General features: G+C 39.2%; 1 protein-coding gene across 2 annotated transcripts; it reads left to right on the top strand.

The window, feature by feature from the left end:
* On the top strand, positions 1-27,973 carry LOC140170426 (uncharacterized). 2 transcript variants are annotated; one of them, XR_011861545.1, is made up of 3 exons: positions 1-105; positions 21,300-25,525; positions 25,677-27,973. XR_011861545.1 is itself a non-coding variant. In XM_072193796.1 (2 exons), the coding sequence occupies exon 2, from the start codon at positions 22,355-22,357 to the stop codon at positions 23,459-23,461; it is 1,107 nt and encodes a 368-aa protein (XP_072049897.1). In that variant the 5' UTR covers positions 1-105; positions 21,300-22,354; the 3' UTR covers positions 23,462-27,973. The 2 variants fall into 2 exon arrangements, 1 of the variants encoding a protein (XP_072049897.1); XM_072193796.1 differs by having other exon boundaries at positions 21,300-27,973.

Below are 27,973 nucleotides of genomic sequence, written 5' to 3'. Positions count from 1 at the left end.
GAATCTGTCAACCGCGAGACTGGAATAATGGCCGCGGTAATAATGAATAAACAGCTACATTTTACCGCAATTCTTGGCTCCGTATTCGTGTTTTGTTTTTACATGGTAAGTAGGCATCAATATCAACGTTTGTGTGTATGATATAAGCATAAAAGAAGGTGATATTTTGAGGGGAAAAGGCCGACAAGTTGAAATTTCTAATATCTGTTATTTTGTTTTGTCTCGTGTGTCTGGACCGGGTTTTCTACGTACGTACGTGCAATGCTGTGTACATGCATGTCTGGTCTGGTCTGGGTAGCATGCATGTACATCAGTCAGTCATGTCAATGTGAGTGTTATTGATTCACAGTATCTTTATTTATATTAGACGAGTATGTGCTAGACAAAAATAGAACACCAATGTTTGCTTGTTTACAATCTCCTGATGAACAACATTAATACATTATCCAAAGGACAAAAAAGGACATGATTTGCATCAAATTATACAATATGATATCTATTCAATATGGCTGCTAATGATAATGCAGGGCTCAACTTTCATAAGCTAGACAAAAAGTTCACCAATGTTTGCTTATTGTTACAATCTCCTGAACAACATTATTATCCATGATGTATCCAAAGGACAAGGTCGGACATTTGCATCAAATATATTACAATATGATATCTATTCAATATGGCTGCTAATGATAATGCAGGGCTCAACTTTCATAAGCTAGACAAAAAGTTCACCAATGTTTGCTTTAATATTGTTACAATCTCCTGAACAACATTATTATCCATGATGTATCCAAAGGACAAGGTCGGACATTTGCATCAAATTATACAATATGATATCTATTCAAAATGGCTGCTAATGATAATGCAGGGCTCAACTTTCATTTAAGCTAGACAAAAAGTTCAACAATGTTTGCTTAATTGTTACAATCTCCTGAACAACATTATTATCCATGATGTATCCAAAGGACAAGGTCGGACATTTGCATCAAATTATACAATATGATATCTATTCAAAATGGCTGCTAATGATAATGCAGGGCTCAACTTTCATAAGCTAGACAAAAAGTTCACCAATGTTTGCTTAATTGTTACAATCTCCTGAACAACATTTATCCATGATGTATCCAAAGGACAAAAAAGGTCGGACATTTGCATCAAATATGATATCTATCTATTAAAATGGCTGCTAATGATAATGCAGGGCTCAACTTTCAAAATTGGGCGAATATGGATAAAAAAAACCAGCTAAAGTTAATTTTTTATTACTTCCGTGGTCCGGGTACGCGCTGGTGAATTGCGATTGCGTAGAAGTGACAAGGTCGCTTACTACGCTACCGCCCAACGACCAATGAGTCAACCGGCTTGTTGTCAAGTGCGTTGATCAGCCAATCAGCGTGATTGTTTATTTCTTCTGTGTGTAAGCTCGTCTACGCTTGGCGCCAGGGTTCGAATTCAGTCAATTTTTTTGCATCGCAGTTTGTGCTAGATGCAAAACACATGTTTGCATAGCAGTATAGCACTTTTAGCTATGCACTTTTGGAAAAGTGCATAGCAGTTGATGGAAATTGCATCGCATTTTGCGATGCGATACCGTCGAATTCGATCGCTGCTTGGCGCACAGCTCGGACTACGGAAGTAATAAAAAATTAACTGTAATTGTAGTCCTCTCATTATTAGGATTAAGAAAAAATATAGTTTGACCTTTCATGGATGTGTTTATGTTACATCGATGACCCAGCAAAGCAAACAGTGTTCTGGGTTTACTGAAGAAACCTCTGCTGTTCCCCTTGCACCAAAGAGATCAGTTCAGGGGCACTCATAAGGCTGCGTTCACATAGAAGTATACTATTCGGGTATACGGTGCACGTTTTGCGTATAGCTTAAATCGAGCAAGGCAATTTCATAGTACCGGGTCACATAAGGCTACGACCGCATAGAAGTATACTATTCGGGTATACGATGCACGTTTGCAGGTGCACGCGTATAGATTAAATCTAGCAAGGTAATTTCAGAGTACCGGGTCACATAAGAGCTATTCGAAAAGGCCAGTATACCTGCATATAGTATAGTATAGTGGGAATCGCGCATGTTCGATTTTAGTGCAGCGTATACCGTCCAAATTTTAAAAACCTAAACCATACGTGGGCAAATTCATTTTTTTAATAGATGCACTATCTAATTCTGCACATTATGACACCTCATTGAATGAAATGTGACCTCAAGAAGTAAAGTTACAAGCATTTGATAAGACGAAGAAAATGGGTAACTGACAACTCGCTATATGAAATACGCTCATTCGATCAGGCTGAGTTCACATAGTATACTCCTATATGAACTCAGCCTGAATGAATGAGCGTATTTCGTATAGCGAATACCGTATACCGTATACTTCTATGTGAACTCAGCCTAATAATCACGGATGTCTCTGATATCAAATACTCTTGAAGCGTCATGTCACATAACAGTATCAGGGTTAGCGGTGACCTGCTGAGTCCAGGGGTCCAAATTGGCAAATAAAGGGGTCCAGGCATCAAATTCTACACAGACGTACAAAATTAAGGGGTCCAAATCACGAGGACCTGCCAAATCAATTAAAACGCTACCCCTGAACAGTATCATATTTCAGAGATGTCTCGTAAATCACATACTCCCTAGTTTCAAAACCCTGTCGCAAACGATATTAATAATTTTGGTGAACGTGCCAGCGCAGTGGGAATAATTTTGTGAGTAGACCCTGGCCTTATCAGGGTTGTAGCTAGCCCAAGTTGAGTGCCTGCTAATCTTGCTATCCAATTCATGAATTAGAGCGCAGGCTCGGGTACTCTTGGGATTTTTTTACTTCAAAACATTTGCTTTTGGCCATTGCAATCTAAGTGTGTTCTGGGACCATTTGTCAGAATTTGCACAGATTTAATTTTTGCACAGGTAGATATTTGCTAAACATAAGGCCCTTCACAATTGATTCTAAGTTTCCTGTTTCATGGTTGAAAACAAGGGATGACAGGGGCGGCGCCACAGGGGGGCAAGGGGGCCCCCTATGATTTTCAAAAAACAGGTAAAAGGAAGGAAAAGAGAAAGAGAAGGAGGAGAGAGAAAAGGGAGGGGAGAGAAAGAGAGGAGGGAGAAGAAGAGCTAAGAAGAAAAGGAGTCATTCCCCTCCTTAGCCATGGTTAGGAGGAAACTCCCCCTTTGGACATCTTGCCCCTTGTAGAATGCTGACCTACGCGGTTTTAAAGTTGTTGTTTTATATTTTGGGCCCATTTTCGGCAATTTTTTCCCCATAAAAGTCACATGGCCTCTCTTGCCTTTTCTCCCAACTACTTTGGAAAAATCCATGGCTACGTCACTTTCCAGGCGCGGCAACACATGCAAGTCTGTATCATGCAGCAATTGATCATTATAAATAAGTTTACTTTCAGTCCGATATCACACAACTTTTTACTAGAACGCCTCTTTCAGAAATAGTGTAAAAATTATGGACCAATATAAATAAGCAATTGGCTTCATTATGGCCGGCCAGGGGCGTAGCTAGGATTTATTGGGGGCTGATTTTGAAAAGGTGGACCTATTTTGGACCTTTTCCTAAAATTTTGACCAAGAAAGCATAAAGAACCTAATTTTTTCGCTACACTCGCGAATGGGCAAATTTTGTGCAAATTTTGTCCTTTTCTGACTGAAAAAGCATAAAAAAACCCGTTTTTTGCTCGTTATGCTCGCAAAGCAGACCTTCTCGGCTTTTAGTGATCACAGGGGGCGACTACCTCCCGCCTACGCTCCTGAAATATTTCCAACCTCAAGACATTTTATCGTGCCAATTTATACAAAAAAAACCCGGCATATCATATACAATGCAACTGACTTAACATAGGCCTACACCGCGTTGCGACCAGAGGCGTAGATCCGACCGGGGTGTGGGGTATAAATCCCCAATAGTTTGATAGGAAATGGTCCATATAGGCCTACAATCATTCCCCAATGTTGACGCCTGTATGTGGGTTTCTGACCAAAGTAACCTCATATTTGGCCATTTTAGCCTAAAAATTGCAAATTTTTTCGCGCTTCGCGCAACTTTAACTGCTATTTCAACCATATTTCACTTGGTGTTGTTGCCAAAAGGTAGTGCTGGATTAACTAATCGAGTAGGTCCATGCCTAAAACCAGCGGGCAAAGTCGGGCCCGGTCCGTGAATGAAATCCATAAAAATATGCGGTTGGAAAATAAATAAAAAACCCTAAAAAGGGTGAAAATGGTGCATCAAATGGCTTCATTTGTGCTTTCATTTTGAAAATTTTCCAAATTCTGAGGGGGGGCACATCCCCTCAGACACCCCCCTAACGTCAGCAAGAAGCGCTGACGGGCAAGCTGTCGCTACCGCATATCAAATTTCCAAAATTGTTTTGCCCCCCCTATCAAAATACCCTGGCGCCGCCCCTGAGGGATGAGGTGATCTCACTTTAGGCCCATGAAAGTCAATTCCGAGTTTATCGTCCCTTTTTTTTCCCAGGTTGGTGAGGGACTTTTTCATTTTCATTATTTCATCAGATTTCATTATTGACCTAAAGTGCGTGTTGATTTAAAGCCACACTCATACATGTTATTTATAAACATGTTTTTATATGGGTAGGGACTAGAAAAGTTAGAAAAGAGCCTGGTTTTGGTTCCAAGTTATAAATTTATATGTTTTACAAACAAAAATATATGTTTCCAATTGCTAAAACTGATGAAAACACTGATACTTTGAAAATAATGAATTATTTTGGCATTTTTTAAAATTTGACGCGGGTGTTTTGGTGTCCAAAAAGTGACGCGGGCGGGGGACGATAAACTCGGAATCGACTTTCACGCGCCTTATCCACGGACAATACCCAAATGGAACTCACTGCCATCTACCACCAAAACAGCTCCTGATGTGGCCTCTTTCAAGAACTTGATCGGCGGTAAGGAAATTGAAATTGAGAAGAAAATTTAAGTTATCAAGCGATGCATGATCTGTACGCTGATAGCCAGATGTTTTGTGCAGTACTGCAGACAAGACAAGACATGACACCTGGGCATCTCTGTCTTTGGTCCCGGGGAGATGGTTAGACGTATCTCTTTCCTTGCTGAAATTAACGTACATGAAGATGACATCCGGGCCCGACTCCACCATGTTTGGCTGAGTAACGGTACATGAACCGTAAATGCCTTTGTAAATTAGACATTGTGTTTAATTTTATAAGCTGTGTTTATATACTCATGGGTTACTCATCATCAGACTGAATCATTGTCGTTTACAACTGGCACAAGTTATGTAATTTGACAGGGTGTCAGATATAGGCCTATGTGTTGCTTTTGAAAAACAGCGAATCGTGCGCATGGGGGGGGGGGCACTTGTATTTCAAGGTGGACACCATGCTTGGGTACAAAAACAAGTAAAAAGGGTTGTTTTTCAGCATTGGGCTAGTACAGCGCTGTACATGTACCTGTTTAGGGTGTCAAAAACGCCAAAAATCAGGAAAAAGGGTATACTTTTCCAAGCAAAATTCTTGCTTAGTGTACTCAAAGTTTAATGGCAAAATAAAAAAGGTGAAATAGGCTATGTTTGGCTTCTATCAGAACACATCGTAGGGTAAAACATTAAGAAACATCAAACTACTAAAAATATTAAACAAGAACCTGAACATGCATTTTTACTTTCTTAGTGTTAAGGGGGTACCCCTGCTCAATTTTGTGCCAATTTTTGCATTTTCCTCAAAAATTATATCGCATTGGTGACAAGTAAGATCTATATAATAATACGCTATTCTCTGTCTGTCTGTCTGTCTGTCTGTGACTGCTAATGTGAGGCCACCGTAGGTCATACGGGGCTCAAACTTGGTGGGTGGGTGTAGTTCTGTCCCGGCAAGAAGAAGTTTATGTTCGTTAAGTCATCTGACCCCGGGGCCCCCTCCCAGGGGTCATCTGAGGTCAAATTACTAAAAACTGTCATATGGGCATGAAACTTAGTGGGTACAGACAATATATAGAGCCAAAATTTTGGAAGGTCATTTTGGGGTCATCCAAGGTCACCCACAGGTCATCTGAGGTCAAATTAGTAAAAACTGTCGTATGGGCATGAAACTTGGTGGATACAGTCAACATTTAGAGCCAAAATTTTGGAAGGTCATTTTGGGGTCATTCGAGGTCACCCACGGGTCATCTGAGGTCAAAATAGTAAAAACTGTCGTATGGACATGAAATTTGGTGGATAGAGTCAACATTTTTGGAAGGTTATTTTGGGGTCACCAGAGGTAATCTGAGGTCAAATTAGTAAAACTGTCATAGGCATGAAACTTGGTGGGTACAGTCAGTCACCATCAGCCAGGTAATCGCGCCCAGCCGAGAACCGCTAAATATGGGTAACCGCCTAGTATGTTATGTATATTATAGGGGCAAGGACTACAAGTACTGCACTGGAAAAAAATTTCAGCACAGACAACAGTTGCGGAGTTCCAGTCAAAAATGAGGGAAACCAATATTAGATCAATAAATCAATAACTACTTGCCTTGAGTTGCTGAATTTTCAGTTCAGTAGTTATAACCCTTGCCCCTATAATATACTATACCTTACTTGTAACCAATGCGCTATCATTTTTGAGAAAAATGCAAAAATAGGCACAAAATTGGCCAGGGGTGTAGTACTCGTAAAACAAATGGCAAAATACTTGTTTAGGGTATGTTTTGCATGTGCTGAGTAATACTCGTTTAGGGTACCTGATCATGGTGACCATTACGTAATGTAAGCAGGACTTTACCCTGGGACTTTGTCTCTAACACACACTCCACTATCAATCATACTTGTTTATCAAGAATGTTAACAGCAAACCAAAGTAAGTAGTCCACTTGGGAAGCTTACAAACAGAGGGAGTACGCAGTACGGTGACTGAAAAGATCAGATGTGAAAATCTATCACAAATTAATACACTACTGAAGTAGGCCTGGCATTTTCGGGTAATTTTGTACCGGGTACCCGCCGCAATTTTCGGGCGGGTAACTGGTACCTAAATTGCAAAAAAAAACAAAAAAAAAATTTTTTAATTTTTTTTTTTTAAGTTTTTATTTTTTCGGTTTTGTAGTGTCTCTTTTTTTTTTTTTTTTTTTAATTTGGTACCGGGAGGTATTTCCTACCGGTAATGTAATCTCGGCGGGTACCCGTTTACCCGACCGAAAATGCCAGCCTTACTACGAAGAAGTATATGACCAAACATGAGTGTTAACCCTATTAGAACTGAGTCTCACTAAAGCTCACTACATGTATTAAAACCACTGTATTAAAACCACTTGATGATGCAATCAGCCTAAGCCATCTCTACTGTCTATGGTCATATATACCCAGGGAATCACTGCCTGGGCATATGCTCTGTGACTACAGGTCGGTGATCTTCTGCATGGCATCGAGGGGTCCAAGGTTCGTATACCGGGGGTACCAAGTGACTTCTTTCTTCACCTTCTCTCCTTTTTCGTTTCTTTCCCTTCGGATAGCAAAAAAATCACAGGTAGGGTTAGGGTTAAACATGTTTTTATTTACCGCTCACTCACTCAAAGATGGGTGTTTAGCTGTTTAGCCCAAGTGAGATTTAAAAGTAGGCCTAATCTAAAAAGAGGCTGGAAGGTCGGTAGCAAAATGGCTGTTCTGATTTTGATTTTTTACATTTCAAATGCACAGATATTAAACATGTTTTTTTGTGTGCAAATTTATGTATGCCAGTTTTATTGTTATTTTTGGAAAATCACAAATAACGAATCCAAGTGAGGGTTAGACAATGAGGTGAGGGCGGGTGACAGGAAACTCGAAATTGACTTTCATTAGCCTAATCATGGATGTAGTAAATTCATGTCTAAAGGTCAACTACATCTTGTACTTACATGTACTTGAATTTACTAGTGCCATGTAGGTTTATTGGCTGGAAATTTCTTCTTCCTTATTGTGCAGGCCTCATATGTTGCCTCGCAACATCCAGAAAGTTGAGGGGGTCCAGAGAAGGGCAACTAAATTCATTTTGTATTACTAAATGTATTATCGCACTGCATACAGACAAGCTGTACTTATTTTACTCTGGAACCTAGAGTAAATGAGTGTATTTTTAGTTAGCTGCGGGTAGCAGCTCTATTATAAGTCACCATGTCTCTCCATTAGTCCGTCCGTCCGTTAGTCCGTCCGTTAGTAACAAACGCTAAAAAATGCTGTTACGTCAACATCGTTTGTCGCATGGCTATGGTACTTGGTGAGGGGAGGCCTATACCGCCCCATACTGAAAAAGAGTTTAGTCCCGAAATATGCTAATTAGGTCATTTAAGGGGCATTACACGATTTTCAACAATTTTCTGAGGGGAATGGGGGGAAATTAAAGGCAATTTGGGGGCAATTGAGGGAAATTCAGGTGAATTACATTACATTACATACATTACATACAAGGCATTTATAGGGCGCCATTTCATAAAGACCACGGCGCCAAGATGGAACACAAAATATTTGAAAGGCAAAATAAAACAGCAAAACTGAAACAAAGCCACCAGATTATTGTGGGAACAGGAAGGTTTTGAGACCTTTTTTGAAACTTGGCAGAGAAACAGCAGTACGGAGTTCAGATGGAAGTGAGTTCCAGAGTGCAGGTGCGGTGAGAGAAAAACTCTTGTCGAAAGCTGATTGCAGGCCTTTAGGGTTGAATTTTGGTACAGAGAGACGTGTAGTGTCTGTTGCAGAACGCAAGCCGAGACGAGTTTGGTTGTACAATGAAATTGATTCAATGAGATAATTTGGTCCATATCCATGCAGACATTTGAACACATAGAGCATGATCTTATATAAAATTCTCTGCTTCACAGGGAGCCAATTAAGTTCTTGCAAATACTGGCTGGCATGGTCATACTTAGAAGCAGAGAAAATTAATTTTGCACTCCAGTTCTGCAAGCGTTGTAATTTCATGATGTAAGTTGCATTAGTTCCTGCTAATAGTACATTCCCATAGTCTAGACGTGACAGCACAAGAGATCGAACAACATGGGTGCATGTTTCATTATCAAGAAAACGACGGATCCGAGTAATATTGCATAAGTGATATGTGATGTTCTTTGACAGTGAAGTTATCTGCGGCAACATACTCATAACATCATCAAAGATAACGCCCAGGTTTCTGACACTAGTGGAGGGGTGGACGATGTCATCTCCAATGTGAAGGCATATATCAGGCATCTGGCGTTTGAAGTGAGGTGATGATATAACCATGAATTCCGTTTTGTCGTTGTTTAATTTCAAGAAATTAAATGTCATCCATGTTCTGATTTCTTTGATACAAGATGTCATTGATGACAAAGCGGTTTCAATTGATGATGGGTTAGATGGCTCAAAACTACAGAAAATCTGTATATCGTCCGGCGTACATGTGGTATGAAAGCAGTGGTTTTGATGATCCTGCCTATTGGAATTGTATACACTGTGAAACCTCGGGGCCCAAAATTGAGCCCTGAGGTAGTCCATAGTCCATGGTCTTTGCCATTGAGTAGACACCATCAATCACAACAGTTGTTGTTCTACCAGTAAAATAGGACCTCAACCAGTCCAGAGCAATCCCCGTCACCCCGATCTCATGCAACATTCTACTCAGCAGAAGGTCGTGGTTCACCGTATCGAAAGCCGCACTGAGATCGAGTAAAACAAGGAAAACTCCTTTCTGGTTGTACACATGTCCCATAATCTCATCCTTCACTTTCAACAGTGCCGTTTGGTGCTATGGCCACTTATATAGGCAGATTGCAGTTCTTCACCAAGATGATATTTCAACATGTGGTTGTTGATGTTGGTGACAACATGTTTCTCTATCAAATGAGAGGAAAGGTATGTTTGCAACCGGTCGGTAGCTTTTCAGTTCACTCTGGTTCAAAGACTGCTTTTTGATAAGGGGGTTTATGACGGCATGTTTCAGTGAGCTGGGAAATACACCTGAGGAAATGGATGTATTTATGATGCAAGTTATTACAGGCAAAAATACAGACATGTTTTCTTTCAGTAACCAGGTAGGAATAGGATCTAACAAGCAACTTTTTGTTGCACTACCTTGTACAAGATCTCTAACATCATCTTCTGTAACATGATCATAAAAAGAGAGTTCACATATATTAGAAACATCATGGTCATACATGTCAGTGTTCACCCTTACTGTACCAGTGCAAGACACTTCTTGTTCAAGATCTTCATATATTTTAGCTACTTTGTTTTGGAAATATGTAGCGAACTCATTACTCATATCTTCAGCTGACTCATATACAGGTAATATCTTACATTTACTATTTAACAAACTATTTACGATCTTATACATGGTCTTTGTGTCATTAGCACCCTGAAACTTCATAGCATAATGACTTTGTTTAGCCTTTTCAATTAGGCTGTTAACAGTTTTGTTATGTTCAATGTAAAGTTGGTGATGGACTTCAAGTCTTGTTTTCCTCCACTTCTTCTCATGCTTTCTGCGGAGTCTACGAGCATGATGTATTTCTGAGTTGTACCAAGGCTGCCTGATGCGTGCATTCCGGGTTCTTGTAACCAATGGAGCATGCTGGTCCAAAACATCAATGACAGTCTTTTCATAAGCTTCAGAAAGTTCATCTACATCAGCAGTAGAGTTGACTAATGATCTAAACTGGTGACCAATATCATTATCAAAGGACTCTTTGTCAATATTGCTAAACTTGCGTGCGGTAAATGTTTCAACGTTCTGAGTTGGTTTCTTAAAAGACAGTTTACAACTAATAATGTTGTGGTCGGATCCACATCTAGGACCAATTTCACAATCCCTGACCAAGTTTTCGTCCGGGCGGGCAATGATTAAATCAAGAGTGCCCCCGCTGATGTGTGTAGGGCCATTCACCAGTTGACAAAATCCAGCACCCAATTGAAATTGTGGGCAATTAAGGGAAATTGAGGGGAATTGGGGAAAATTTAAGAGAATTAAGGGAAATTCAGGGGAATTAAAGGGAAATTGACAAGAATTAAAGGAAATTTGGGAAAATAGAGGGAAGTTAAGGGAAATTTGGGAAATTGAGGGAAAATTGGGAACATTGAGGGAAGTTAAGGGAAATTGAAGAGAATTAAGGGAAATTGAGGGAAATTCAGGTGAATTAAGGGAAATTGACAAGAATTAAGGGAAATTTGGGGAAATTGAGGGGAATGGGGGAAATTGAGGGGAATGGGGGAAATTAAGGGCAATTTTGGGGAAATTGAGGGAAATTCAGGTGAATTAATTGAAATTGTGGGCAATTAAGGAAAATTGAGGGGAATTGACAATAATTAAGGGAAATTTGGGGAAATTGAGGGGAATGAGGAAAATTAAGGGCAATTTTGGGGAAATTCAGGTGAATTAATTGAAATTGTGGGGAATTAAGGGAAATTGGGGGAATTAAAGGAAATTTGGGAAAATTGAGGGAAGTTAGGGGAACTTCGGGAAAATGAGGGGAAATTGAGGGAAGTTTGGACATCAAAAGTGTCCGAAATCGGTTTCCGAACACTTTTGATGTCAAGACGCTTTTTTCCCGAAAATCGTTTGGACATCAAGAGTGTCCGAAATCGGTTTCCGAACACTTTTGATGTCAAGACGCTTTTTTCCCGAAAATTGTTTGGACATCAAAAGTGTCCGAAATCGGTTTCCGAACACTTTTGATGTCAAGACGCTTTTTTCCCGAAAATTGTTTGGACATCAAAAGTGTCCGAAATCGGTTTCCGAACACTTTTGATGTCAAGACGCTTTTTTCCCGAAAATCGTTTGGGCATCAAAAGTGTCCGAAATCGGTTTCCGAACACTTTCGATGTCAAGACGCTTTTTTCTGAAAATCGTTTGGACATCAAAAGTGTCGAAATCGGTTTCGAACACTTTTGATGTCAAGACGCTTTTTCTCGAAAATAGTTTGGACATCAAAAGTGTCCGAAATCGGTTTCCGAACACTTTCGATGTCAAGACGCTTTTTTCCCGAAAATCGTTTGGACATCAAAAGTGTCCGAAATCGGTTGCCGAACACTTTCGATGTCAAGACGCTTTTTTCCCGAAAATCGTTTGGACATTAAAAGTGTCCGAAATCGGTTGTCGAACACTTTTGATGTCAAGACGCTTTTTCTCGAAAATCGTTTGGACATCAAAAGTGTCCGAAATCGGTTTCGAACACTTTCGATGTCAAGACGCTTTTTCCCGAAAATCGTTTGGACATCAAGTGTCCGAAATCGGTTTCGAACACTTTCGATGTCAAGACGCTTTTTCCCGAAAATCGTTTGGACATCAAAAGTGTCCGAAATCGGTTTCGAACACTTTTGATGTCAAGACGCTTTTTCCCGAAAATCGTTTGGACATCAAAAGTGTCTGAAATCAGTTTCCGAACACTTTCGATGTCAAGATGCTTTTTTCCGAAAATCGTTTGGACATCAAAAGTGTCCGAAATCGGTTTCCGAATACTTCTGATGTCAAGACGCTTTTTTCCCAAAAATCGTTTGGACATCAAAAGAGTCCGAAATCGGTTTCGAACACTTTTGATGTCAAGACGCTTTTTCCCGAAAATCGTTTGGACATCAAAGTGTCCGAAATCGGTTTCGAACACTTTTGATGTCAAGGCGCTTTTTCCCGAAAATCGTTTGGACATCAAATGTGTCCGAAATCGGCTTCGAACACTTTTGATGTCAAGACGCTTTTTCCCCAAATATTGTTTGGACATCAAAAGTGTCCGGAATCGGTGTCCAAACACTTTCGATGTCAAGGCGCTTTTACCCGACAATTGTTTGGAAATCAAAAGTGTCCGAAATCGGTTTCCGAACACTTTTGATACCAAGATGCTTATTTCCAAAATCGTTTGGACATCAAATGTGTCCGAAATTGGTTTCCGAACACCATGTTTTGATTTTTTTTTTAGTGTGGATGGAAATACCCTATCTGGCAAGATAAGCGCCCTCAAAGGTTAAGCTCACCGAGGGGTTACAGGTCAAAATAGGGGTCAAACTTAAACCTGCTTCAAAGACACCATAACTGCAAAATTGAATTCCTTGTCCCGCAGCGACCGCTACGGATCCGACGGTCCTTGTTCAAGTACAGTCAACAGTACAGGGATGATCCCCTGCTCTTTACGAATAGCCTGTGACGTTCTTTAATGTGCACGCTGCATTAATGTCACAAATACATGTACACGGGACCGACGGCTTAAAATGCACTCCGAAGCACTAAGCAAGTAGAGAGATGTATGTGCTTTGCTCAATTACACAAAGAGCCAGTCGAGCTCAAGTGGACCTACTCAGATTTCGAACCAGTGACCCTTAGATTCACAGTCCAATGCCTTAAGGGGGTACTACACCCATTGATTTTTTTTTGCATTTTTTTTGCATTTTGTGAAGAAATTACCAAAAAAAATTGGGCAAAGTGGTATGCAAAATGCAGGGGCAAATCTTCTCGTTTTATTGGTGGCATCGGTATCAATGTAGCTTACATGCTTTTGAAGATAGAAGCCAAAAGGAGGTACATCACTGATGATTTAAATTCACTTCATTTTGGAAAGCTTACTATCAACGGATTTCGTTAAAATTTTGGTTATGTGTTGCTAACACATTAATTAGGAAAATAATGTTGATATGTAAAATGGGAATAAGTGGTCCCTGATTTCTTTTATGACTTCATGAACTTGGTGCTCCACAACTATCAAAAAACGAACAGGTTGAAATGCTTCTATTTTCAATGTCGAGCTATATTTTGTATTTTGAACTTGCAACACTATGTCACTGAAACTTAATTAAGCCATAGGTAACAGGTTACCACATCCACACTACAGCAATGTTGAAAAAGATTGTATTTTTGTCACCTATACCACCATATTAGGTAGTTTTCCGTAAGCTTCATTTTTGTGATTTTGGTAACTATTTTATATTTATTTGCCCAATCCATCTCAACTAGGCAATCTAAATTGTACTCACCATTTACATCCCAAGGTATTTTAGTATATCCACCTTACACATTTCCATTATATATCCAGTAACAGACAAAATATCAAAATTGATGCCTCATTATGACATGTATGATATCACAGACTATCACATGTATTCCAAATTGATGCCTGAATTTGACCTGAACCAATTGACCTATAACCTGACCTTTGATGACCTTATAGCCTTTTTTAATCTCTTTTCCTAGCAACACATTTATAGAAGATACATACATACAATTTAATACTATTAAATTGTCTATGTGGAAGAGATTAGGCCTATTTAATTTATTCAGTGTTATAATCAATGAGTACATTTCTATAGATAGTATAACAAAGGATTTAATGTATTCTATTCATGTATTCTACTTGGACATGTTCAATAGAATAAATTATGGTTTGTTATGAAACACACATCTCAGTTACCAGGATACAGTAAACAAAAAAATATATAGGGCTAAAATGATTTTCTAAAATGGTTTAAAACCACTTTGTATGTGGAGATATTTTATAAGTTCAGGACATGAGATGATGAACATATTTATATACTTCATAAATTTGCAACAAAAAAAAGAAGATGGGTACTGATGAAAATCAGGGTATTATATCGCCTTAACCGCTCGTTCGGTTGATTTTTAAGCAATTATTCCAAGTGATTTCAATGAGAGTATTGGAGTAGCATGGAGTTGACTTGTTTGGTGCCATTATACTACATGTACCATAGCATGGATCGGCTAGGCTGGCTGTCAAAAGCCAAACCCAACTTTTTACCTTTGGTGTATGATCTATATTTTCTGTAGAATGTATCCCACATTTATTTAAATTTAATTTACTTTTCCTCCTTAAGGGTGTATAATTATCAAGATACAGTGTAAATGCCAAAATGCACATTTGTACACAAAGATCTTGGCAAATGCATGTAGTGAATAGGGAAAAATTGTGATTCTTGTACCTTGCAGTTCTCAGTGAGTATTTGTAAACATGATACATGTAAATAAAAATAATGACTGAATATGAATAATGAATGAAATAATCATTAATTAGGTTTTAAAATCAAACCATGTATTTAAAAGCTCTAACTATTCATTTGATCAAGAAAATCAAAATGAATGCAGGCTCCTCAATCCTGGGGGGCAGGGGGGCCTGTCCCACCCCCACCCCACTCCAAACTCCCACAGGACATGAGACAAATCTTCTTTATTTTTTGGCTTGTTCTGATTAATATATATTTGGTCCAAATTGTAATTCTTTTGATGTCAAGCAGAAGGAAACATTCTAAGCTTTAAAATAAGTGCCTTTTTGATATCAGGTCATGTGTCTTATGGTGGGACCCCAATACCTGGTGGTGTTACATTTTCCTCTCCTCTTTCTGATTTAACTTGTTGTCACAAAGCTATTCTTGGTCCAATTGCATCAAGTTTTGGCTCATTATACAGAGAATTATACACCCTAAAATAGGAAAAGTATACATTTTTGGAAAGCTTTTTACCGCAGGAATTTAAATATGCAGTTAAAATAAATGTAGGATACACTGTAAAGAAAATATTTTCAAAAATGTAATCAACATTTGGTGCATGAAGTTAGGTATATTTTCACACCCTGTATCACCACTTTGGTCAATCATAACATAGAAAAAGTATACATTTTCTTAAAACTCATAGTGTGGCCTGTCATAAAAGTAGCTTTTATTTGGGGTATTCCAATAAATTATCAATTTACTAGTAAAATTAATTTTTTTCATGATATCACCCTACATGTATATATTTTCTTAAGCACCCTGTATACCAACTTCAGTTTTGCATAGTTGGATTCCTTGGAACATAGTTCTGCTGGTGTGAGATGTAGTTTTCGATATACATCATAAGTGAAAAGGAGGACAAATGATCAAAATCAGTGTTTGTAACACAAATGTGCCCCACCATATGACACATGACCAGGCCTCGAAATAACAAGGCACCCAGGAGCCATTTACCCAATGGTCATGACATTTTGGCTCCTGGTCCACATCATAATCATGTGAACCAGGCTCTACATTTTTTTCTAAATAGAGCCTGGTAGTTAAATAGATTTTTGTATCTAATGTGTACAATTAAAATTTAAATGACTCCTAGGTCTTTAAAATTGACTCCTGGTTCACTAGATTATCACAGGACCAGGAGCCGCTTTTTCCAAATGTGTGGCTCCTGGTCCAAATCTGCTTATTTCAAGGCTTGCACATGACCATAAATGACATAGAGGAAAGGTATTTTCTAATTGGAATAGCTCAAAATTTACAACACAATGAACATAACCACTTTAAAATAAAATACCATAGTTCATGAAACATGTCCATATAGCAATAGCTATTTGAACATCCCCCCCCCCTGGTTTATGTTTTCAGAGTCAAATTTTGAACAAGCAAGTAGTTTTGGTGAAAATGAAGGGCACCCATCAATTCCTAGCTAAAACTTCTTTTAGTGATGACCCTTTTAGACCCTTTAATAAAAAGTTTTTTTATTGAATTAAGAAACGTTTAATTTTTTCTCCCTGTATGATCCTGTACAGGATTTGGGGGTCCTTTTTAGGGTCAGGGCAGTGGCGTACCATCATAGGGGGTGCCCCCCCCAATATGATGGCCCACGTTGTGCCACTGGGTCAGGGGGTTCAAATATATACAGCTTGGCAGACAATCTCTTTGAATTTGAACTTGGCATACCCATATTAACAAAAATGATCCAGCATTTATGCATACATGTACTTGATGCTTTAGTAAGCACATACAGGGACTGTCTTTTGGAATTTGCAGGAGAGCATTAATTAGCTCTTCTGGAGCCTTCAAGGAGAGTTGCTTAGACCATTTACAATAGAATATACGGAGATAATATTCAACTAAGGAGAGCTAAAAATCACTCTCCTATATCAGATTTAAGGAGAGCAGTAGAGAGCCATTGCTCTCGCTCTCCTCAAAAGGCAGTCCCTGCACATAATACTAGAACCAGTCTATACATGGTTAAGATCTGTGGTTAAATTTGGGCTGAAACTTGGTCAAATGGGCTCAAAGACAGTAAGAGCTAGCCTATTATACCTGCGGCAGTGTTTATGTATCCAGATTCCATTTGATAACCTGCTTGTCAATCATGGCTTAACCCCCTGAGCACTACCTGCTGATCTAACATTGCCTCTGATTGGTCAATTACATGATATTTTCACTTTAATCACCAATCAGAATGGAGCTTTGCAAATAATTCACCCCCAATTTTTTTACGTGGTGAAATTATTCTAACAATGTTGCTGATTGGGCCAATTGATAATGAAAACTTCTTTTTGGCCAATCGGCAGGTAGTTCTCATCAGGTTAAACAATTCCTTTCATTGCTATAAGGCCATGCGTTTTGAACTGAACACCCAAAAAGGGTGGTGGTGTCACACTTTTCACCATGATCGTTTTGTTTTTTGAGGATATCTTTGAAAGTAAAGAAGCTATGGCAATAAATTTGGTACCAAATGAAAGCTAATATATTAATGATGAACTATGGAAAGTTACATGAAGGTATCTTGAACAGAAGCAGAATGGCATTCAATCCAATGACCCAAGTCAGGGATGGTGGCGGCAGCGGCTCACTATGTACATGTACAACCGCAATGGGAAATTTCATTTTTGGTGCCTCATAGTGAAAAAATGTTGAAATATTCTTTGAAAACTAGTGTACAGGCCCGTACGCAGGGGGGGTGCGACCGCACCTCCCCAAATTTGCAAAAGTATACAAAAAGTCCCAAAATTTAAGAATTTGGGGCGTAGCGAGCAAAAAAATCGGAGTTTTAATGGTTTTTGGTCAAAAAGGTCCAAATTTGGGGAAAAGTCCACTTTTTCCAAAATTGCCCCCCCCCCCTTGGAAAAAAAGTCCACTTTTTCAAAATCAGCACCCCCCAAAAAAATCCTGGGTACGGGCCTGCTAGTGTACATGTATATCAGTAAATTTGGTATCAAAAGAAAGCTGACATTGTTATCTGAACTTTTATTCTGTAAAATAGTTGAAACAATAAACTGCCTAGAGCTAATGATAGGGGCATGTGCTTTGAACTCGACATCTAAAATGGGTGAGTGGCGTCACATTTTTCACTGTGGTCATTGGAATAAGAAAGATTTGATAGTAAAAATTTGGTATCAAATGACAGCTAAAACACCAATTATTAATTATGGAAAGGTGTCAATAAGGTATCTTGAACATCTACATGTACATGTGCAGTTGTGGGCACATACACGTGTATACTCAAGTCGTTGGCTATAGGGCAATATTGCATACAGACAGGGTTGCCAAAAGATTTCAGCCCGAATCGCGGGTCAAATAATCGAAAAGTCGCCTAATTTTTCTCTTTACCATTGGCTTCTATGGGGCAGGAAACTCTCGGAAGTCGCGGGAGCCAATGTTGAAAAGTCGCCCAAATTTTTTCTTAACCATTGGTTTCTATGGAACAGGAAATTGTCAAAAGTCGCGGGAAAAATCTTCAAAAACCGCCCAATTGGGCTACCAAATCGCGGGTTTGGCAACCCTGCATACAGATTCTATGTGGTACATCATCAATCGACGTGGCCTTCATAAATAGCCATATAAAATATTACCCACAGTGCATTGCGAAATGCAAATTCATCAAACATATCAAATTAATACACGTACAGCCGCACCTTAGCGAATATAGACGCATAACAAATTACTACATGTACAGCACCACACCATGCATGCCTGACAAAGCATGTTTCCCCTGTCTGAAATGAGTGCATGGGTAATTAAGCTTAGTGGTTAAGACCTGTGTTTGACACCATAGCTCATTATATTTGGGAATCTAATTGTTGAACATTGTTTGGAAGTCATTGACACTCATGGTTAGTTATACAGGGTGATTTAAAATGAACTGTACCCAACTTCATAAATTAAAATAAAATACTTGGCGACATTTAAATAATTTGTGTTTGCAAGCTCTAACAGGACAGTATGTTTCCTATTATTGGTGAAAAATTCATGTCTTTACCTCTAATGGTTTTGGAGAAAAGTACATTCTTAGAAAACGCACCAAAACTATGTTGCACACGGATAAGTATTTTATTCAAACTATCTGTTCTACAGCATTTTGGTCAATTTTTCGCACCATTTCTATTTGAATTCAAATTTCACTCTACAATTTCAAGTCAACGGGTCCTTTGTTCTACATGTATTATTTAACATGTAATCTTTGTAATTGAATATCAATATTATTGATTTAATGATGCGAAATAACATCTGTCTTGGTTTTGCTGTACATGTCGGTAGTCATGGTAGCCTAGTTGCATTTTGTTACTGGGGTAGAACACGGGTAAACTTAGTTCCATGTGTTGGTCTCAAAATGGAACGATAACTTGAAAATGCGATATCTTTTGACAAAAACCACTTATTATCAAAATTCAAAATTTCTACTACAGAACACTTATCACTGCTTTCTATGATAGTTTTTTGATATGTACAATCTCCGCAAATATATAAACAAAATTGGGTGAAGTTGGGTACAGTTCATTTTAAATCACCCTGTAGAATGGAAATTATCCAAATTAGGCTACTCCATTAATTGAAATCCATATTCATTTGGAAGAATTTAAATTACGTGTATACCTCTCGAACACGGGGGTGTAGATTTCAAATGGAGTCGCCCATTCAGGTAAACTCATAATTATTTTAACGATAATTATTTTACATCATACAATTCAATTCAGTCCAATACCGGTATCCTAAATTTTGAGCCCGTCTGATTACCATTAGGTTATTCCAGTTGAAATCCATACACCCCCTATGGAAGACAGGACCTTAATCTTCCACACAACCACTGGGTTATTCCAGTTGAAATCCATACACCCCCTATGGAAGACAGGACCTTAATCTGCTTGTCTCCTTTATTATTTGCGACGGCGAACCAGGTGAAAAAAGGTGATTATTTAAATTCCCGTAGATCATGCCCCCAGTGTACACATGCTTGATAAAAAAATTTTGAAACACCCCCTAAACGAGTTTTACTTTTACTCTATTAGCAAGTTTTTAGCCCCTTAATAAGGCAATTTAATATAGAATTTACTCCCTAATGAGTTTTTGGCTAGTAAAAATTTTTAAAAATGTACCTTTTTGGACTCCTAATTCCCAAAAATTTGAAAAGGTACTCTAAACAAGTTGTTCAGTTTAAATCACTGTTTTTAGACCCTAAATGCGTCATGCGCGTAACTTGCTTTGTCTAAAAAAATCACCGCTTTTTACTTGTTTTTTTGGTCATGCATGCGTACAGACCATTTATGTGAAAGCCCCCCCCCCCCCCCCCCCCCCCCCGATCTTGCCACTGTTTTTCCCATGTTATATTTCCTCTACATGGAGAATGGCAATTTATTTCTCGCATTTGAAATTGTGTTCACTGCATAAGATCTAAAAATACATTGGTTTTGTACAAATTAAATACCAAAAAAGCTTAAATAGATTTTGAAGTGAATAAAATATTTTTAGGGTCCAGCTTTGATTTTCGGCTATATTTAGACCATCATATCTTCAATATGGTATATCCTATTAACTTCTAAGTTGCATATTTGGATTCTACACAAAAAGTTAGCCCAGAATACACATTTTCAGGGGTGTGGGATATATACTTTAGAAATTACGTCACCTTGAAAATCAGAGAAGACCTCGCGATGCGTTATTTTTCGAATAATAAATAAATTTCAAATTGCTGTAGCGCGGAAACGAAAGGGAGTTACAACCTCAAATTGTCAGGTTTTTCATTTCTCAATAGTATCTACCAGTACACAAAATAAAGGGAAAAACAATTCATGAGTATGGGTTAACTTTCATGTTGAGTTGGCATGGAATGACTAAATAAGTTAAAACTGCTAAGTCACCATTGCTAAATCACATATACTCTCATACTCAATTGAGGCGAGTTAAGCGCAGCGGTAGTTCCCTCGCTTTGCACCACTGAGATCCCTGGTTCAAGCCCCGGCGTGGCCCAAGGACTCATGTGCACTTGGTTTATCCTGATTCCATGCTCGCTCTCGCAGGTTTTCTCCGGGATCTCGGTTTCCTCCTGTATCATAAAAATCGGTGATTAGTTGTTTGGTTATCAAAACTTCCTTCACCCAATGCAATGTGGGGAACTGCACAGATAATGGTGGATGTTACAATCTAAATGCGGATAGGTGTGCGCCGTTCGGCAGCAACCTAGTTGATGCGATCTGATTGTGATGATTCACCATTGCAGCGAAAGTACAGCGCTCTAAGATCTGGAGAAAGGCGCTTAATAAATCCAAAATTTATTTATATATATTTATTTATATATTGGTTGTTTGCTTTATTTCAGATTAGAAGATAACCAACCAAGCAAGACAGTCATCAAGATTATCTTTTTTCAACAAAATTGCCGACGCTTCATAGATACCAATGTGTCGTACAATGCCTTTCCCACATAAGAAACCACCATGGAAGAAGATATATGCCGCGCTACCGTTTGTGTGCAAATATTGCCGTGGATTATTCCCCGATTTCAAGTTCTACCGAAGACACATCAGATCCCACGAGAGCAGGTACAGAAAGTTTTGGTACTCACGAGAATGGCGTGCTGCGAAAAGACGATACAGCACTTCCTTCATAGATGACGTTGACGATATTGGACATTTGCAACGGGCAGAAGATGGCGTGCAAAATGTTCGTGAATCAAAATCGGTTAAATTCCAAAAGGCGCCATTCATACAGTTATCAGCCAGATTATTGCGCGGATGGAGCCGCAGTGAAACCGGTGGTATTAGGTAGAGGATCACGAAATGGGTACACGCCACGTGGCATTACACTAGAACAAGCAGCCATGATCGCGCATTATCAGAGACTTCAACTGTCGAAGCATAAAGCACCGGAGAGGTACAGCTACGATAGCGACGAGGACGTGAATGACGCGCCTACCAATGGATATCACAACATAGAGATACAAGATGTCAGTATGCTTATAGCACAACAGGTAGAACAGTGCAAATGTAAAGATTGTTATGCGCAAAATGGTTTACAAAAGAGCGCCACCTATGAGCCGAAAAGGCCAAGTTACAATGCGCCTATAAAGAGTGTTCAGAATGGGTCTGTTAAGGCCACCTGTAATCCAACAAATCAACCAGCTGATGCTAGAAGGGGACTAGCGCCCTCCAGTGAACAAATGCTGCCATGTCCGCATTGCCCAGTATCGTTTGACCGAGCTGATCGATTAGCCCTTCATATCAAGAATCACTATGCTAATATGAAAACCCAGTCACCTCGGGGTGACATTCAAAAATCAGCCAGTAACATAACACAGCCACCTGGGGTGATAGTAAGAGAGCAATTGGTAACATTACACTGTCACCGAGGGACGAACAACAATATATTAGCGGTATGCTACAGTCACCACGTGGTGATCACCACCAGTACATGATACAGGCACCACGGGGTGATGTCGTCACCAAGCCTCAAAGAGCTGCTGAAGATAATCGCCCCACCAGTATTCAGCCGGTGCCAGCCCAGAATGTCACTCATCCTATCAACAGACAGATCCGAGTTAGTACCGCTGCGGTTCAGCAGTTTCAAAGTAATGGACCTGTCGCCAGTGGCAACAAAACTGTTCGTGATAAAGTACCTAGTAGCCATAATTTGCATGGTAATATGTCAAACAATTACAGTGCGAATGCAAATCGATCTAATAATAACAACGCCCATTTACAAACAGGAGTTCATAATCCGACGGACTCAAATTTGTCAGGAAATCGAAAATCGTTTAACAACAATAGTGCAGACAGAAACTTTAATGTTATTCAAAAGACGTCTTCACCGGTTGATTTTCAGTGCTCCGAGTGCGTCAAGACATTCTCATCTGAGTTTGCGCTTAAAGATCATGAAAAGTACCATCTGCACAAAACGGCAACTGTCAAAGATTATCGTATGAAAAAACACGCATTAGAACTCGCCGAGGACGATTCTCCAAGTCAGAAACCGTATTCGTGTTCCTACTGCCCTCGAACATTCACCTATTGGTGCGCCGCTCAAGACGCATGCGAATTTGGTCACACCGGCAATCCTCCATTTGCTTGCAACGAGTGTGATGAAAAATTCACTCAGTGTTCGGATCTCAAGCTGCACGAAAGGACTCACTTTGGTGCAAACTCGTACAAGTGCGGGAAATGCGGCCGATTGTTCAAACATCGACCGTCGTTGACAGCCCATGAGAATTCGCACCATGGAGAGGATGGAAAGAACATCTGCCCGGTTTGTCTGAAGACATTTTCGGTCGGGAGTAATCTTCGTGATCATCTTCGTATTCACACAGGAGAGCGCCCTTACCAATGTGCGAATTGTGGGCGGGGCTTCATACAGAAGAGTCATCTTCGTAAACATGTCATGATTCACACCGGGGAAAGACCTTTCAAGTGTCAGTTCTGCAGCAAAGGGTTCACTCAAAGAGGGGATGTTAGGCGGCACGAGAAGATTCACCGTAAGGTCAAATAAAGGTTGAAAGGTCAACCAAAGGTTATTGCAGGGTCAAAGCAGAGGGGCATGAGCATTTTGTATTTTAAATGTACAAATGACCGTATTTGCCGGACAGTTAGGGTTAGGGCTTCCGGCAAATATGGTCATCGTCACTCTCGTAAGCATTAGAAGATTCATTGTTAAGTAAATGATGTAAGGTCACACAAAGGTCATTGCAGGGTCAATTAAGCAGGTATTATAAAAGTCAGAGATAAAGAAAATAGTTTGTGTCTGCATGATCACCTCCCCACCAGGGTTGTCACTACACTGGTCGGTGCCGGTCGGTAGTAACCGGCACTCAAGGGTATTATGAGGACTTGCCAACCGGCACTAAAGTAGAGAAATTGTACTTTTACCCTAAAAACAGCTGGAAAGTGGCGCATGAGAGTATTTTGGACAAATATCATGGAAATTTAGCCGGCACTAAATTCAGTCTAGTGACAACCCTGCTCCCCACCGCCTGTGATTGGTTGTCATCTCCCCACAGCCCAGCCCCCCAACTCAACCCAAAATTGGCAACCATGAGAGTTACCAAATAGCGCGAAAAGGGGTAATTTTTTACCAGTAGCAAGGACCGCGAAATTGGCAAAATAGGGGGTATTTAAATTGGACTGTCCGCAAAATTTGACCGTGAAATCAACACAATGGGGGTATTTGATTTGCACTGTCCGCGAAATTTGAATAAAATGGGTGCTTGAGAAAATCCAGTAATTTTATGTCAATATTTAGTGTCATTGAAAAGGGGTGTTTGAAATTATAGTTATTGAAAAACGGTGTTTGAAATTCTAGTCATTGAAAACCACAAAAAGGGGTTGTTTTTGGCCAAATTTTGTCCTCGATTTTGCATGAAAAAGGGGGGTAAATATGATGAAAAATCATTGCAAAGGGGGTCTTTGAAAGATTTGGGAACTCTCATGGTTGCCAACGTTTGTATTCAGTTGGGGCCGGGCCCACAGCCTGCGTAAAAGGAAGGTTGTTTATTCTGGTGACTCTGTCAGAGAAAAGAAATTGCCAAAAATGGCTAAGAATGTTGGTAAGCAACTAGCAACTTTTAATCAGGCATTGTTGACATGGTACCTTCGGCAAAGAAAGTGTTCCTATACGCCGTAGAAGTGACGTAGTTAATCGGATTAAGTACCATAGCAATAGATGAATACAATTTTGACTATACCACTCTGCACTACAACGTTCACACGGTACCGATGCATTGAACCATATATGCCAAAGAAAGGCTAATCACTCGCACGTGTAAGATAATTATCTTTGAAAAGAGCGGTATTGTATTCAATCCATGTTTGCTGACATACACAGGTGATAGTGCAATCTGCTTGTAGTGCAGGGCGGTCTATTCAAAAATTGTATTCATCTATTGCTATGGCAGTTAATCCGATTATGACGTCACTTCTACGGCGTATTCGGTACTTTATTCAAAATCTTGGATTTTGACAAAACTTCAGCACCTAAAGTCTTGATTTTTGCAGTGTACGGTATGTTATTTTAATACAATCGTGTAAAAAAATAGGATTTTGAAAAATATTAAGGGCATGCTCCTCTGCAAATGTTACAATATGGCTTTAAGTTTAATTTTGAAAAGAAGTACCAGTATACCTAAACTACCATCATAATACTAATCATGGCGTGTCCGTCCGTCCCTCTGTGCGCGTGGCTAGTAAACTGGTACGCGCGGCTCGCTAACGCGTGCTCGCAGTGCGCTATCGCGTAGTGCGTGGGGTACCGACGGGCGCAGTGCGAGCATTATATCGGCAAACAGTGTGGTTAATCGTGCAGGTGCATCTCATCGAAGGCCTATTTTCCCCACATATTTCAATACGGCACACGTGCAGAAGCCATACAGCAGACGTATATTAATTATTATCATAGTAGTTTAAAAGGTCAGGGCAGGTAGGCCTATACAGTGTGGTTAATCGTGCAGGTGCATCTCATCGGAGGCCTATTTTCCCCACATATTTCAATACGGCACACATGCAGAAGCCATACAGCAGACCTATATTATTATCATAGTAGTTTAAAAGGTCAGGGCAGGTAGGCCTATACAGTGTGGTTAATCGTGCAGGTGCATCTCATCGGAGGCCTATTTTCCCCACATATTTCAATACGGCACACGTGCAGAAGCCATACAGCAGACGTATATTATTATCATAGTAGTTTAAAAAGTCAGGGCAGGTCAGGGCAGGTAGGCCTATATGGGTAACGGGTGTTGGGTAATTAGAGATAGTCCTGTCACGAGAACCACCCAACCCGAGAACCGCGAAATCTAGTATATTATATTATCATAAATATCAATTGTGTGATATTGTATGATTGAGAGGGTCATCAGTATCAATTTGTAGCACATATGACTGCCATGACTTGCTTACCGCTGATCTCAACTTTCTAAGTTAAATGTATTGCTGTAAAAACTTACTTTTATCAGCTGAGGTTTAATTTAAAATTGACCAAATTGTGACATACAATAATCAAGATACTATCTAATGCTGGTTTCATACTTTCTGCCATTTGTCCCCTTTATGTAAAGCCACAATTTCTCCGCGATATGGCAAAACAGAAAAATTCACGCAATTCGGGGTTTGGTCACGGAAATTTGAAAATGCCACAAAATAGTGAAGAACTGTGAAAAATGTCTAACTTTTGTGTTGATTTGCAAAATAAAACAAAGAAAATTGATTATTTAGCAGTAATCAACCATTAAACAATCCATTCTAGCATTAATTCTAGGCCTACGATGCAAGACTCTGGCTATACTACATAAAAAGGTAAGACAAAATAGTTTGTTTTAACTTTTTAGTGCTTTATAATGGAAAACGGAAAATCACAGAAATCGTCCAATTTGTAACACGGATTTTAAATTTTGTAACACAGAGAAATCATGGCTTTACCTTTATGCATCTATCATTCTATGTACAATGTAATATTATTATTGACCAAGCCTAAAGTTGAAACTTAAATGGTGGTGTCTTTAATTATTAAAAACAATACAAGCATCAGAATATACTTTTTAAACAACACCATTGATACCATCCCAATACAGTCTCACACCAACGTACTGACGTCACCCCGTAATCAATTCGGAGTAGTGCGTAGGAGCAGATGAAAAATTATAAGAATAGCCCTGGATGACCTAGAATTGTCACCAAATTTGTCCAAATATATTGTTACAACTTCTGTATGGTATTTCATTTTCAATTACGGATTTGCCATTAAGCGTCATCCAATTCCAAAAAATCAGTCTGCCGCCCCTACAGAATCGGATAATGTTACCTTTACAAGTAATAATATTACTCTATAGATATAATTAATTGGTGTCACATTTTGCTCGTTTTTAGACCAAATTTTAAACTGATCTCAAACTTTCAATTTGTCTACCACCCCACAGTATTGGCTAATGTCACTTTTAAGTAATCAACAGTTGTATATTACCGTATTTCCTTGAATATATAGTCGACCCTTCATTTAAATGCCCCCACCACTTTTTTCAAGTTTATCATTCGTTGTTTCAGCTTGATGACCTAATGATTTTATCGGGAATGATTGTTCTAAAAATTACCTCTAATAAACGCCCCCCTTTTGGAAAATGCAATGCCGGGGGGTGACTATTCGTAATTGATGTCACATTTTGATCATTTTTAGACCACATTTAAGCTGATTAGATACAAACATCTGTTGTTACGGCACTGTTTTGCTTTCACTGGTCTCTTTCTAGGAATATGTAGAGCAGTGTTCGAAATTTTGGTTGTCCGTTCACCCAGGACAACCCAAACATGCACCGGGCAACTGAAAATAATGCTCTAGTTGTCCAGCGGACAACCAAAGATCTACAGTCAAATGTCACTTTTTCAGCATGTTAGTTTGCTCAAACCTGACACTACTGATGATTGTTAAATATATAAGAGTAATTGTTCATAAATTGACTACACTCACTCCACTTTATTGGTCACATGTAGTTGTTTCAGATTGTAGCAGCTTACGGACAACCAAAAACTTTGGCGGATAACCAGAAATTACAGCCTGGTTGTCCATGGGACAACCCCTTTTATTTTCTTAATTCAAACACTGATGTAGAGCTCTGTGAGTTTTATTTTATATTCCATACTGACCTGTAGTCATAAATTGTTGTATATATCTAGGATTAAATGTTTTTAACTATTCTATTTGAAATGCATACACCCCATGTGGAAGACATTACTAAACCTTAATCTTCCACACAGGGAGTATGAATTTCAGATGGAATTACCTGAATGGATAACTCCATTTAAAATTTAAATCTATTCCATTTGGAATTCATACACCCCTATAGAAAACATGACCTTAATCTTGCACATAGGGAGTGCGAATTTCAAATGGAGCCACCTAAGGCCCAAAAAAAAAAGTTGTTTGCTTGCCCTCAACCGACCGACCCTAATTTTGAAAATCAGAAAAAAGTTATTTTTTTCTATTTACTGTACAAAAGAATACCGACCCTAATTTTGGAAA

Source organism: Amphiura filiformis, chromosome 14 (genome assembly GCF_039555335.1).
Source record: "Amphiura filiformis chromosome 14, Afil_fr2py, whole genome shotgun sequence".
Classification (NCBI taxonomy): Eukaryota; Metazoa; Echinodermata; class Ophiuroidea; order Amphilepidida; family Amphiuridae; genus Amphiura; species Amphiura filiformis.
This window is presented reverse-complemented; position numbering and strand designations above follow the sequence as displayed.